Source organism: Phalacrocorax aristotelis, chromosome 1 (genome assembly GCF_949628215.1).
Source record: "Phalacrocorax aristotelis chromosome 1, bGulAri2.1, whole genome shotgun sequence".
NCBI lineage: Eukaryota > Metazoa > Chordata > Aves > Suliformes > Phalacrocoracidae > Phalacrocorax > Phalacrocorax aristotelis.
Genome location: NC_134276.1, coordinates 158,333,393 through 158,348,292, shown reverse-complemented (window position 1 = coordinate 158,348,292; position 14,900 = coordinate 158,333,393). Strand labels below are relative to the sequence as shown.

Here is a 14,900-nt window from a genome sequence, read left to right as displayed (position 1 = left end):
GTAACACTGAGAACAGTATACTTGGGGCTTGTGAATTCTTTCACTCCTCTTTAACCTGACTTGCCAGTAATTTAATTAGTGCTAAACGGTCTGCACACAGACTTGCAGAAGCTAAAAGATGAACTGACATGGGATTCACTTCCAATGACTTTTCCTCTTTTGCACATGTGCTGGGCAGAGCTGTGCTGTGTTTGGAAGTTGATCAATAATGATTGGACAATTCTAACCTTATTTAAACTATGATATAAACAGACATGATAGAAACAGATGCTACCAGGTTTTATCCTACTTAAAAGTGAAGTCAGCTCTTTTTTTTCCTGCCTTCCCCCCTCCCCGCTTCTTTTTTTTTTCCCCTTTTTGGTTCCAACAAAATTGTAACCTGGAAGAAAAGCAGTTAGACTTTGTGAAATCCCAATTCAGTGTAGCATTTGGCTTTAGTAAATGTGGAAGCCAAAAATAAACATGTGCTTGGCAACTTCACCAGAAGTTAACTGTAAATGCAGTTTTCATCTTTTTAGTGAATGTGGCATTCAGTGCTGGTTAACATCTATTAAGGAGGAACAATCCATAGTTGAGGTTGTAAAGCATTTTTTTTTCTTTTAATTACAGTTGTGAACCTCAACTGCCTTGGGGAAAACCCTTACCCCAGTTTCTTTCCAGATATAATTTCTTATGTGCCAGAACGTGAACTTCCCTTGAAAGCTTGAAGGTAGTTGGATGGGATATTTGTGAGTTATTAGACTTTGGAAAAGAGTGGTCTTCCACCGATCTGTGCATGACAGCCCCAAAATGTCAACTTGGCCATTTTTCTTCTCTTTTCTTTAGTCCTTCAGAACACAAGCCTCTTCTTTTGCAGGCTGAGTTATGAACATCTTAAAGTATTAGATATTGCATCTTTGGATATTCAGAAGGATATGGAGTTATATTTAGAAGTGAATTAAGAAAAACGTAAGCAGTCTCACTCTTTTCTCCAGGAAAGTGAAGTCTGCACGTGACAGGTACTCTCCCAGGATGCCAGCCTTGGGCTCCAGTCCTGGCAGGCCACAACTGCAAGCATCTTTAATAACATTGCCTTCTCAGATCTCTGCTTTTCAGCAAATCCTTTGCAACCTCTGCTTCTACTAGGACAAACTTGTTTCACTGTGGATCAGGGAGGATTGAAATGGATGCAGATTTGCAGTAGCATGCTGTTGGGACAGTGAGGAGGGGTGAGAAGGGGCAACTTGAGGCAGCACTGTGGCAAGACACTTTCGTATTGCTAGGGATGGTGATTACTTGTAGGGCCTTTCTTCTAAAACTGAACAATCCTATGACTTGAGGCTTAAGTAATCCTGTACGAAAAACTTTTGTTTTGAGAAGGGAGAAGGTTTTTGGTAGATTTCTGACTTAAATCAGTGGACTGTCCTTTTCTGAATTCTGCAGCCCTCCCTTCTTCTCCGTTTTCAAGATTCACTGCCTTAAAATGATGAATCAATAACCAGGTTGTTAACTTGTGCTTGTAAATGCTATTGGAAATCAGATCTATGCTAAACCAGATGAATGCTTCTTTTTTATTCCTAGTGGTAAATCAGTCTTGAAATGATTAATACAAAGCTGTACAATCCGTCTGGTAGTAAGGATGACTTGAGGCCAGGCTTCTCAGTGTTAAATGAAGAAAGGTCTGCCAGGTAAATTTGTCAGAGGATGCATGGTGTAAATATGCCAGGCTTCATATACATAGCTGAGGATAGTGGGTACCAAACAATGAAGGGATGTAAATTTTCCAGTAAGGCAGTAGTTACTCAGGAAATGCGCTCACAAAGCCTATTAACAAGCACCGTATGTGGGGGTGAGGAAAGAAGTGGAGGAAGGGTGTTGTATGTGTTCCTCCTGGCACCCAGTTTGTATATGTACAGCATAAATGTGCTCATCTGGTGCCTTCTACTGCTCATTAAAACTTGGTTTCACAGGCATTCTTCTCTGTGAATAAAGAGGGAACTAGAAAAAAGATATAACCCCATTGCCTAGTATTTGTGATTAGTTAATTCCTCTTCACGTGATGAATCATCGTTTATGACTTAATAACAGCAACTATGTCCAGCAGAACAAGAAAATGAAAATTAAACCCGGGTTAATCATATGCTGGTTCTGCAAGAGGCACTGACGTGTTGTCCCTCACCTTATGCAAATAAAATCTTGATTTAACATTTATCACACTGACTTGGGACTTCTAGTGCCTTGGTGCAAGAGTGAGTTTCTCTACAGGTAGTGAGCAATAGAGTGGCAGTAAATGAGCTTTGGCTTTTAGAAATATAACCTTTTTAATGTGATACATCGGGGAGAGGGGAATGAAGCAGAGAGGCTCAGGCGTTTGCTATATGCCTTTACCATACAGAGTGAGGCAGCTGCAAAAAATACCCTTGCCTCTTAAAAGCAAATGAACTTGAAAGGTGCGTCGTAGCACGTGCATCCTTGCCCTTTATGTGTGCAGCTGCTGGCTCGCAACAACAACAACAGTGTTTTGTCTTTGGTAACATCCATGACACAAACAAACGTGCAACGGAACAGAGAAGCAGGCAGAAGCCCTGAGATTTAAATGAGCAGAGTCTCACTGGGTACAGATGGCACCGGTTACAGCTTTGAGCAACTCCCCTGATTACGGCATAGTTTGCCAACATATCAAACAATACAGTTGGGTGTTGATAAATAATTAATAAGGATTTTGTTGCATGCTTGTCTGCCAATCAGTATCACCATGGAGATGATCTGGCTTTTAGGATCTGAAGAGTTAACAGTCTCCAAAACAATGGCATTGTGTTGACCTTACTCTTTCTCAAAAAGAGAAAGCTCTCAAGAGATGCATTAGCAAAATGCACAGTGCCAGGCACTAATTTTGCTTCAAGTCACCATGGCCTTTTGTCCAACTTTTCGGTGAGTGCATGAAGTGTTTTCTATGACTGTGCAGAGGCTTGCTCTTAGAATTGCATATCCTGCATGATGCTGTTTATTACTCCATTTAGCCTGGAATTGGAGTCTCAAGATAACATTTTTCTAGCAAATGGACCCAGCAAAGAAATAATCATGTGGGAGGAAGCTTACAAGAATACCTTTTGTAGAACCCTCTGGGTGTCTGGCTCCCCTGTAGGGATATCTGTCCATGGCTCCTTCTTTCTACTTGGAAGGTCCAGAGGCCAGGTAGACAGTTATTATTCAGCCCATCCCCTGCCTTTCCTTTGTCTCCTTTGTGCAAGCTCTGGAAATGCCATTTCAATGCAGCTGCATTATCAGCATCCCCCTCCTTATCATTTGATGGCAGCAACCTCAGGGACCACCCAGTTTCATAGCTTTGTTTCTCTTCCTCTTGTGTTGGTGATGTCTGGGCCAAAAGCCATAGGCAGAGACTCCCTTGGAAAAAACATAATATGGTGCCAGACTTTATTCTTTCTTGCTCAGCTCTGTAGAGTTGGAGAAAGAACAATGTGCGTTTTCTCCCCCCCCCCCCCCCCATCCTCTGCTCTCCCTTTCTCTTCCCCACCGGTTGATCCACCTATTCTTTACCTCCCTGTCCCTGTTGGCACTTGGTGCATTGCACTTCCCACCTCGGAGTCTCAAAGAAAGGAAGCAGAGCTGTGAAACTCGCCGGGCTCACCCACTTCCCATTGCTGGGTGGGGATGGCCTCAGTTCACAGCTTTTGGAAAGGAGAGGTGTATGTGTATTTAACTCTCCCCTCCCTCTTCACCCAAATAAAAGAGTTTTAAATAATTTTCTTTAAGCTGCATTTCTGACATATCTCCCAGTGGCAGCAAGCTGGTTTCCCTTCCTCAGGGACCTGCACTCTCTGTCCTGATGTCATTTTCCCAACTGGCCACAACAGTATTGCAAGAACCCATTGGAATTTGCTTGAGCACGGGTGGTATGCACAAGCGCTGGAACCAACTTAAAAGTCACAGCCCCCACGGTGGAAAAAAAGCAGTTTGTTCATATCTTGACACGGTCCTAAAAATAGCCTTGATAGATAATAAAGAGTGGAAGATTGTTTTCAGTGGGACTGAATGTACTGCATGCAGAAACTGCTGGGGAAGATTCAGTGGTTTGTGTCGTTCAGGTGGTCAGCCTCGATTGCAGCACTGACTGACTTAAAAAATCTGTGACTTTCTGCACTGTGGCTAATTCTACCTTTGTTTATATTCGCACATCTCGGCTGAAAATGAGGCAAACATAGGTTTATTACCTTAAAACAAACACACAAACCAACTTCCTGAAATCAAGAGAAACAGCTTTACGCTTGGATGAAAATATAGCTTTGTTGCTTATCCCATAAATGATGATGCCAGCAGTGACTCGGCAGACACAGAGATTTGGTATGGAAATAGGCATCTACTGCCTGCCATGCCCTTTGCCAGATGCTTAGACTCTGAGATATTTTTCTGTACGCGATGATCTTGATCTGCCTCTGTAAAAAGAAAATTTCACCTGTTTTGCTCTGCCCAGCAGCTGAGAAGCTCATAAAGGAGAGATGTTTCTCTTTCAGATAGGACTGAATGTACAGAAACCTTTGCAACCGTCATCTTTTTGAAGTATTTATAGTTCAATTCAAATTATTTGTACCAAACAAAAGCAAAGAAGCATGAAGTGTGTTGGAAAATACTTAATGATCTCTCTACACCAGTTCATAGAGTGAGTATAAATCCTCTTTCCAGCAAATGGAGACAGGTAATTTATTGCACCCTTGAAGAGAGCAGCTTATTTCTCCACACTTCCTGCCCAGCAAACTCTGCAAGCTGACTCATGGAGGGATGGGAAGCCAAAAGCTGTGCTCCCTCTTTCCTATCTGCTTCTGGAAGGCAGAGCAGCACTGGTGCAGCAGCTGTGCTCGTGCAGAGCTGTTTGGAAATGCCTGGCAATATTAGAGGTTCACAGCCCCCTGCTTTCTCTCCCCTGTGCCATACGTTTTGGAGAGGGTGTTCCCTCTACCTGCTTCTGAGCAGAGGCTGGTACCAGAACTGGCAGCGCAGGTGGAGGTCGTTTCACTCCATCTCTGGTGCTCCTTTCTCCCCCTCTAGCCCCATGTGTGGGACCATATTGCCATCAGAGCTGCAGAGGAGATACTGAGGATGTTACTGGTGCGTACAGCGAGTAGCAATCCCCCGATGGACTGTCGCATGGCCTAGTTTTGAGCCGTGACCTTGGTGCCTATGCATATATTTAACTTTACATGTGTGAGCTAACCCGTGAAAGCCAATGGACTGCTCACATGTGCGAAGCATGTGCTAAAGTGTTTTGCCAGATTGGATACTGTGTCTATAGGGGCTTTGGGTGAACTTGAACCTGTTTTGTTGGGGTGAGAGGCTTTAGATTTCATTATTAAGAATCTGATATGTTACTCTGTCTGAGTGCAGGGTCTTGAAGTTATCTGAAATTCTCATTAAGGCAAGAAGCTAGGAAAAATGCAAATTCCTCCACTAGTAAGGTTACTAAAAATACTATAATTAAATTTTCTAAGTCTTAAAACCGGTAAAATATATTGAGAAAGTGTGGTAGAGGTATAAGTACAGTGTTCTGAGGGTACCGAAGGGACTAACAGCACTTTCTTTGCAGATCTTGAGCTGGAGTATTTGGAGTAGTTAATACGGCTGATATAAAAAAGCATTTTGCGTTTGCCCTACTCTTGATTCATAGGCTGTGACCCTTAATAAATTTTGATGTTGCACACAGTGGAGCTGTTGCTTTCAGAGAAAGCAATGAAAGTAAGCAGGCAAGCAAGAAAGAAAAGGACCTAAAGAATGAACAAACAAGTTCTTTCATAAGGTATTTCTCAATTGAGATTATTTCTTATTAGGCTCAAGTTGTTCAGGTTCATCATGTACCGTATCTGGCAGCAGTCCTGTAAGTGGGGTTTTGAAAAATGGAGCCAGTTCTCTCTGGTGTTAAAAGCATAAGTGCACTTTGAAAATGTATTTTCTGGAATATATTTCTGAGTAAAATACATTTCATGAAAGAAATTCCATTATTGATATTTTAGAATACCTGGAAGAGAGACTTGCTTTACAGCCTGATACCGTAACATACAGCTAGGGATTTTATTTTGCTTAGAGAAATTAAAACCATGAAATATATGATAAATACCTAAAATGTGATCATGACTCATAACGTTTCCATGAAATACTTAAAAAAAACCCCAACTGGACTGCATTCTTGTTTGTGTTAGTTTTTTCACATCAGTAGACTTAAGCCCAGGTACCCTTGCTGACATGGTCTGAACAGACTGATGCAGGTGCAAGACGCTTGGCTGGCCAAAACTCCTTACTTAGAGGGGAGAAGCTGGAGCGAATGCTGTCCTGCTGCTCTGCTAATCCCACTTTGGGACGCTGCCTCTGACAGTGACTCCGCGATCGCTCGCTGTTCGGTCTTTTGGACCAGGTCACCGGCAAGGCTGTACGCTGTTGATAGCCTCTGAGATGTGGAGTCTGTCCACTTGGGGATCGTGCAGGCCACCAGGCAGATGGCCCGGGGTAAAAAGTATCTATGGAGATGTGTTCAAACCTTTCACTTCCCTGAGGCTCTTTTGGAGGGGAAAAGTAGGAATTGAACATGGGGAAAGTTACCAGAAGTCAGCCTTTAGTAATGGGATGGTTTGTTGAGCAAGGCACTCCTGTGATGGGTCGCACAGTCTGGGAGGAGAGGCAGGGAGCAATTTCTGAGATGCTGCTGTCCTCGTTTCCTTTAAGAGTCGCGTCAGCTTTCCGTTTGCGATTTTCTCATCTCCTAAAAGCGGATGAATAGTGCTGTTTCACTACTTGCCTCCGAAGGTTTAATTAATAAGTGGCTGCACTGTGCTTTGAGCATGCTCATTTGCTATGCAAATAGACAGTGATAGTATTTCATTAGTACATGCAAGTGACTGAAGCCTTGCTCCAGTACGGAGTGCTCATACTGGTAACGTACTGTGCCCTGGCTAAGGGGCGTTGCCTCCTCCACAGCACTCTTGCTGTTTGTCAGGTTTGCAGGGTATGGTCTGAGCATGGGCAGGTGGATGCTTAGCAGGATCCATTGACACCACTGGAGTTAAGGTAGTTCACACCTGCCAAGTGTCTTTCCCTGTTTCTAAATGCCAGTCGCTGTGATCTAAAGCAGCTGAGGGAGGGAAGAGAAAGTCTTGAATACTAAAAGGCGAGAGATATGTTTGGCATGCGTTCTGTCCTTATGTTGGGATGAATTCTACCCCTGCGACTGGGAAGTGATGCTTTCAGGAGAACTTAAGTATCATCTTCAAAATTCAGTTAAACTTTTAGGAATAGTCTTTATAAATTAAGGCTACTAGGTGCCTTAACCACTTTTGAACGTGGGATGTGAGACTGAAAACTCTCTGGTCCTGTTAAAAATATGTTCCCAGGCAAAACATCTGTTTGCGTTTGAAGATTAATGCAAAGATATATTTACAGAGTGCCACCACGCTTTTCAATCACATTTGCATTTTTATATCTAAAAATGCATGTTTTCACATGTGCAGTTATTCCACGGAAGCCATTTGCAGTAATTATGTGTAGACTTACAAAAGTCCTGTCTGTGAAGCACAGAGTCAAGTTAGTAGGAGATTGGCATGCCCTCTGGGGTGCCGTTATTACTTTACCAGCCATGAATGGTGAAGAATTTGCTCCCCGTTGTATATTTGACAATGAAACCCTTCTTAAATTCTTCCTCAGAGCCAAGTACAAGACTGTCTTTTAATAAAAAATGTGTTTTTACCCATGTCTATATTTATTTCTTGCAGGAATGCACATGCTGCTCCAAGAGCCACCCACATCCTTCTTGTATACACTGTGTATTTGCATTTGCAGCCTGTCCCAGTGCAAACAGGGGAAGGGGGAAAAATCCAACCTCATCTTTAGAGTTACTTGCCTTCTCCATCTCTAGAATTACTTGGAGATTATCTTGATCAGTCATTCAATTAAAATCTGTTTTACTACCTTTTCTAGAAATATGTGCCATGTAAATAAGAGTTATACAAAAGTAACAACACAGTTACGTTGTTACTTTTAAAATCTCTATACCAAATGTTTGGGTCAAGTGCAAGAAAATAATTGTTTGGGTTTTGACATGCAAACCATTTTTTCCCTTGAGTTCTGGTTTTTCTTCTGCTGTCCCGAAGTGGGGTAGCACTTGAGCATGTACTTAATTTTAAGCATGTGCAGAAATCTTTCAGAATTCAAGGGGATGGGGCATGTGCTTAATGCTTTTTTGAACAATGTTGCTTTTCAGAGTTGAAGGATTTGTAGGAAACCTGATCCTTTAAACTAGCTCCTGTTTATGTATATTTCAATTTTATAATATTGTAAGTTTTTCTCTTCTTTCTTCAATATCCTCGATGCTCCATCATATAATGAAAACAATACCAGTCATGCCACTCGCAATTACTGAAGTAGGCAGTGAAATTATGTTTTTTCTGAAGGATGTAAGGAAATCACATAAATCACAGATTTACAAATGTTTTCCCAGGAGAGGTCTGCAGTAGTTGACTGTATAGAATGACAAAAGTGTTGTTTACCCATAAAAGGGTGGTCATCTCAGCAGGTCAGTGATATTTTTCAAAGACTTATTGTTGATTTTAAAGTAGCTGGTAATTTATTCCTTGAACTCTGGCTTACAAATATAAAGCAGGGTAAATATTGAGTATTAATAAAGGCCGCGCTGCCATTCACCATGCACAATGCCCTCACCTTCTCTCTCCCACCAGCTTCTCGCCATTGTTGGCTTCTGCATTTCTCATAGGGCATGAGCTGACCTCTGTGATTATTTATGGCGTTGTTCAGATAAGCCCTTTTTTCACAGGCAACACACAAATGCGCACTCACAAGGGCTGTTATAATTTGCAAGTTCAGCTGTCACTTCCTCTGTTCCCACCCTGCCTTTTGGAAAGATACCCAGTCACACGATGTGCTTGAAAAAAGGTTGCTGATTGAGGAAGGATGCAGGAAGGATATGGTTTTGCAGTGATTGCATAAGTGTTGTGTAGGACTTGAAAGCCTTGGGTTTATACGAGGACGAGTTTAGATGTGAATCTCAAAGATGTATTTGTTGTGATTTTTTAAACAAGTCATAACGCTTGAGCAGTTTGCCTGCTTTAGAGGACCATGGAGAAACCTGTGTCAACGTGATCCTTTACATATTAACATGGACGAATATAAATTTGTAATTGGCACCCTGGATTCTCTGCCTCCGTTCCTTCAGAGTGCCCAACCTTATTTCAGAGGAATTGTCTCCAAAGCTTCTGTTCGAAATTGTCAGATGCGATCATGTCTAAGCAAATGTAGTTCCCATCAAAATCTTTTGGGAGTTTTGCCATTTGCCTCAGATGGAGAGTACTTAGGCTAACACAGAGATCCTTCCAGAAGATGCTGTGCTCCCCCTCAGTGAAGTCCAAAGGCCTGAAGACCCTAAAACTTCATGTCACCCATTACTGTAATGAGAGCATATTTACTGCTATAAAATGAAGGAGCTGGGGCATGGGAGTTTGTATTTTAAAGCTTTGTTTTGGTCATTCCATGTTTTGCCAACATCTAACATCTGTATTTATTTTTTGAACTGTCCTTAATAGCTTATATGCATCTCCTCAGTTCCAAGAATAATGCTTGATTTCCTGAATTTATAGGTTGCAATAAAATCTATTCGTAAGGACAAAATTAAGGATGAACAAGATATGGTTCACATCAGACGGGAGATTGAGATCATGTCATCCCTCAGCCACCCTCATATCATCACCATATATGAAGGTTAGTGAATGCGATTCTCTTCCTTGATTGCTCTGTTACATTCTGGCAGACCTGATATTCATGTTTCTTGAGACCATACACCAAACAAACCCCTACTCCTAGCGTAACCTATCCTTTACCAAAGAGACTGTTTTGAGCACTGCCTTCCCGCTGAACCGCCAGTGTTTCACAGATGCATAACCCTTTGCCTGGAGGAGCCTCTTCATGCATGACTTGATCACTGTGTCCATGGCAGGTGGGAAATCGTTGCATGTATCACCTCATCTCCTTGCTCCCACTGGACAGTTCAGTTTAATTTCACCCTCACTCACCAGCCTTTAAACCAGTCCTTGTATACTTTATTTTCCCTGGACTGCACAAGTCCAGTCTCATCTGCCCTAGGCCTTTGGTCCTCCCTTTCCTGCTGGTTAGCCTTGCTGCTTCTGTCGTCGCTGCTTTTTTCCCCTGAATCCCAGCACCCACTTCCTATCCACCGCTGCATGATTTCCTGTCAGTCTGGTCACTGGCTTACCATTCCTGTTTCCTCATCCTGTCTTCCCCCTCTAACTCCTTTCTTCCTGGGACACAGCCAGGAAGCCTGCTAATTCCTGCCTCCAGGAGCTGCTCCCTGGTCCTACAGCAAGGAGCAGGAAGCCAGGGGCATTCCTCCCTGATTTGCCTGTTTGTTTGTTTATGTATTTATAGTGTCACTCTGTGGTAAAATCTCCTCCTCCTTCCTTCCTTCCTCAAGTAATGTCCTAGCTCTAGCAGGGGTGTTTGAGCCGGGTACGTGCTAAAAGATACCGTCCAAGAGGTCTGCTGCTGCAAGGAGGGTGGCTGTATGGTGGACCCAGGGGGTGGGCTCTAGAGGTTCGGAGGGACCTGGGTTTGGCAGCCTTGTCCTCGGGGATCAACTCTTTCCCTGTGTGCAGAACAGGCAGCCTGAATTTAGCCCTTCGTATTTACATATCCATGAGGTAAACACACAAGGTGATGATACGTATATGGCAGCTCCGCTCTGAGAGTTGATACGACTGATTAAAACGAGCTGGCTTGGAGTACTGTTACAGTATCACATATTGAGTTATTCAAAAGCATGTTCTTATACTTGAAAAGAGATGAATATCTGTCTTTTTATTGAATAAACTCATAACAGGATCTGGGAACAGAAAAGGGGAGGGATGCTGTGTCAGCATGTGGGTTGCAAATGGAACAAAAGTTATTTCAAATGTGCACGGGAACTCAGAAAGAAAAAAGATAAAGCATGCTGCGGTCCTTTGACCAATTGCCCTTCTTGTCCTTAGTTTAAATAGTTTTTACTGAGTTAAGACATTTGTAAAAGTTAAAAAGATTACAGCATTTTTAAGAAGCAGACAATGATGTCCCGCGAGAGCAACTTTTCCGCCTGGCCCCACAGAGGGAGGAGCAATGCTTCTGCAGCAGAGCCAGTCAGGCTCTGCGATGGAGGGTTGATCCTGTCTGCAGGAGGGCGAGCGCCTACGGTAGGTGATGTTGCGGTCCTCTTATGGTTTGTCAGCCAGCAGCAGCGCTTTGTGGCGAAAAACCTGAAGGCAGTTTTTTCCTCTCATTTCTGGGAAGTTTTCCATTTTGTTACTGGTTTGTTTCCTTTTTGTTTCCTAGAAAGCAGAGCAGCCTTTCATGGCTTCTTATGTTTAATTCCTGGCCTGAAGGGGTGGGCAGTGGAAGTCAGCTTCTTGGTTGGACTGCAGACGAGAGCTATAGCAGCTATACAGCTCATCCAGCCTTTCCAAGCAAAGTTGGTATTTGGCCTTTAGCAGCCAATGCTGTAACTTAGATACTGTAGCACTGGGAAGACGTGTGGTTGCGCAGCTGAATCCAGAGGAGCAGTTACGTACTGCCCAGAGATAAGGATGTGAGCTGAGGGATCCTTAGGCATGTGCTTCACTTTAAGCTGAAGAGTACTTGTGGTGAAGTCAAGGGACTACATCTAAGACTGAAGTATTTGTATCCTCTTGAAGTCAGATTTTAAATGCATGGCTATTCCTCTTGAGTGATGCATAAAAAGTAATAATATTGCTATCCTCTGACACAAAATGTTGAAGTTATTCAGTCCTCAGAGACGGACTTAATGTCACCAAATTTAAGCCATCCAACATTTAGGCAGTTGGCGTATGCTAGAAGTCTAGCTTCCCTCTCTAGTCAAGAGAGATCAGCATCTACACAGGGTGGTTGACTCCCTCCTGGGAGATATTTTTTCAGGTAGGTGGGATAAATGACATACTGGAGGCTCTTGTAGGCTACAGATGGAGTCTAGCTGACTAACTTAGATCAGATGCTTGACTTTTAAACTGAAGCCACCCCACAGGTATTTTTCTTCTCTTTCACTAATTTCTACTGTATGTTTTTTAGACTGTCTCTGCATGTCTGACAGCACTCTTTGCAGGTGCCAGGTTGCACAGTTCTACCCAGCATGGACAACGCTGTATGTCCCTGTGATATCTTCGAAAGCTCTTTGTGCTGCATTTACAAACATGTGTTTTCTTTAAGTAGGATCCTTGTTTAGGTATCCTTTTGACCTGCCTGCTTAAGAGCAATTAACCTCTGAATTTGTCAACTTGATGTAAACACAGGCTTATCTTTTTTTTTTTTTGGATACTGAACAAATTCAGATGTGTGGAAACAAAGCTTTCCAGTTTAGAGATATTTTTTTGTAACCTAATCAAAAGGCACGTACCTTGCCCGTTACTGCAAGGGCAGATGTACAGTTGTGACTCCAAAGGAATTCCATCCTCTCAGCAGGGCTGTAATTGGCAATCTGTCGAGCGCGGCTGTGAGGGAAGTGCTCTTTCAAGTGACTCTAAAATCCTTGAAAGGGACTGGATAAATGACGCTGGCTGTGCTAGCAGTGTTCTGATTTCAGCACATAAATTTTAATTTATAGAATAATGCCTCTGCCCATTCATCTGTCTGTCTCCCTCCCTGCCCCCCCCCCCTTTTCTTGCCCTGTTTCATTTTTGCTTTGAAAACTCCAGGATTTGATAATAAAGCCTTTGAGAGCTAACATATTTTTCCAGGGGTAGCCTGAGTGCAAAATCTATCTCATCTGGCAATACTTTATAAAAGTTAAACCAGGGAAAGAGCATCAGACCTGGTTATGCAAACGTTTAAACATGTGTTGGACCAACCATGAGAGTGAAGTTACACTTGGTACATTCAGGAGTGAGCTGTTGAGTGGTTATAGTGTGAAATACAGTGCCTACGTGAGCATAGATTTGTCCTTGGTCATACAGAAAAGTCCACCCATTTGCAAAATGCACTTAAAAATTAACAGATTATTAGCTAGCATGCATGTAGAAGTAGTTTAATGAAGATATTCCCTGAAGAATTAATAAATATTAGGATCACAATTTGGTGCCCATGGAACACAATGGCATGAGTGTGTACGAGTAAATGAAGGAAAGCATGTGCTGAAGAGCTTTGCTGGATGGGGGGCAGGATGCTTAGAACAGTGGTGGACCCTTCACAGCAACAAGGCACAAAAGATGGATTTCCCATGTAAGAGGGGCTTCTTACTTTTTTCTTAGGTTGCATTTTTGGTACTCTTAAGAAACAGCACAGAGATTCTCCATCATGTATCTACCAGTCCACAGTTATTTGAGCTAGGTTGCATGCTTCAGTTAATCAGGAAACTGGTTCAGGTCTTCTGTACTTTCAAATCCCAAAGGCAATGGAAGAAAATCTGACTGTGTGTAAAGGTGGTGGCATAGTATTTCATGATGCCAAATACATGTTCAGTCTCACGCTTTGAGCCAGACTTCATGCAATAAAAAACAAATACACACTTGGTGATTCAGACACACATAGGCCTGTCTCCAACACAGGGCTCCTTCAGTTGTGTCAGTCAAGTCACCACGTCAACAGCGAAAGCAGCCGCGTTGCCAAACAGCTGCCTGGGTGGCAGCCAGCAAGGTGCGGGGACAGGAGCCATTGCCGACAAGCTGTGTCCCCCCCAGCAGCGCCAGCTCGGGCAAGTGTCCCCCACTGTCAGCTGCGATGAGCACCCCTGGATGTGGCAGGCAGCCGGGAGCTGAGGTGGCAGCTTGCACCGTTGGCAGGTTTGTGCGTGGACAGAACAGAGTTATGTGTCCCAGGCTGGCAGTGCTGTGGAGGCAATTCCAGCCTCTGTAATTGAAACAAACTTTGGTGCCTAGTGACTTCATCCCTTCTGTGCAAAACACCTGAAAAAGTCAAAAGTCCCTTAAAACATCACGTGAACAACTGGTCTTTAAATGAGAATGATGAAAGTTGGAAAGCTGGAATGATTCTTTTTTTTTTATTTAGCCAAGAGAAAGTACTTCAGCCTGTTTAACCACATTTCTAATTGATTTCCTCTAATTCTGTAGGCTTTTGACCTTCGAGTACTTTACTCCCATTGTTCTCAGTTGATAATGTCCAAGAACATAAAGTAATATTTCAAGAGTCTGGCAATAGTAATGAAACAAGTATAAACAAACTTAACTCTTTAGTTACCATACCCCACCTTTATGAATTTCCTGTCCTTCAGGGTGATAGTCTAAACAACACTTTGTCGGACATGCCATGAACTCAAATGGGTGAGATCACTGGCAGGTCCAATTCAGATGTCAAAATGATTGCAAGCAATGATGAAATTTATTTCTGTCTTTCTATTTACACAGTCCTCCCACTGCAATATAAATGTTTGCTTGTCTGAAGTTCCTCAGCAGTTTGTAATAATTAAAAAAAAAAGGGGGGGGAATTAGGTCTTGTATTCTTTGCTGAAACAAAAGACAATTAGTGTAATCTGTTATTGTGGCCGATTAGCAACTCTCATTTTTCCTTCATTTTTAAAGAGTAGACCATCAAAATATGCATATCCTCAGTCTCATTCTCTGCGATACAACCTTGGCAAGGATAATGGTTCTCGTTCTGATTTAATCTCCTCACTGGGGAGTAAATTCTAGCATGCTGTCTGATTTAAAATGACTATTGTAGGATCTTAACTACATTCCTTTCATTTAGGAAGGGATGCAGTTCCGCTGAATAAGGCTATAATTCAGGAAGATAATTTAACACAAGCTTAATTTTAAAACACATACTTTATATCTCGCTATCTTCAATTATAATTAATCGTATGCATAAATGTATGCATATGCATACAAGTGGTTTTC

General features: G+C 42.6%; 1 protein-coding gene across 1 annotated transcript in view; it reads left to right on the top strand.

Annotated features, from left to right (window-relative positions):
• Positions 1-14,900, top strand: part of NUAK1 (NUAK family kinase 1) — a 49,519-nt gene that overhangs the window by 14,732 nt on the left and 19,887 nt on the right. The window contains exon 2 of the mRNA XM_075075464.1: positions 9,630-9,750. Within this exon, the coding sequence (XP_074931565.1) occupies positions 9,630-9,750 (121 nt within the window). The remainder of the gene's footprint in view (positions 1-9,629; positions 9,751-14,900) is intronic.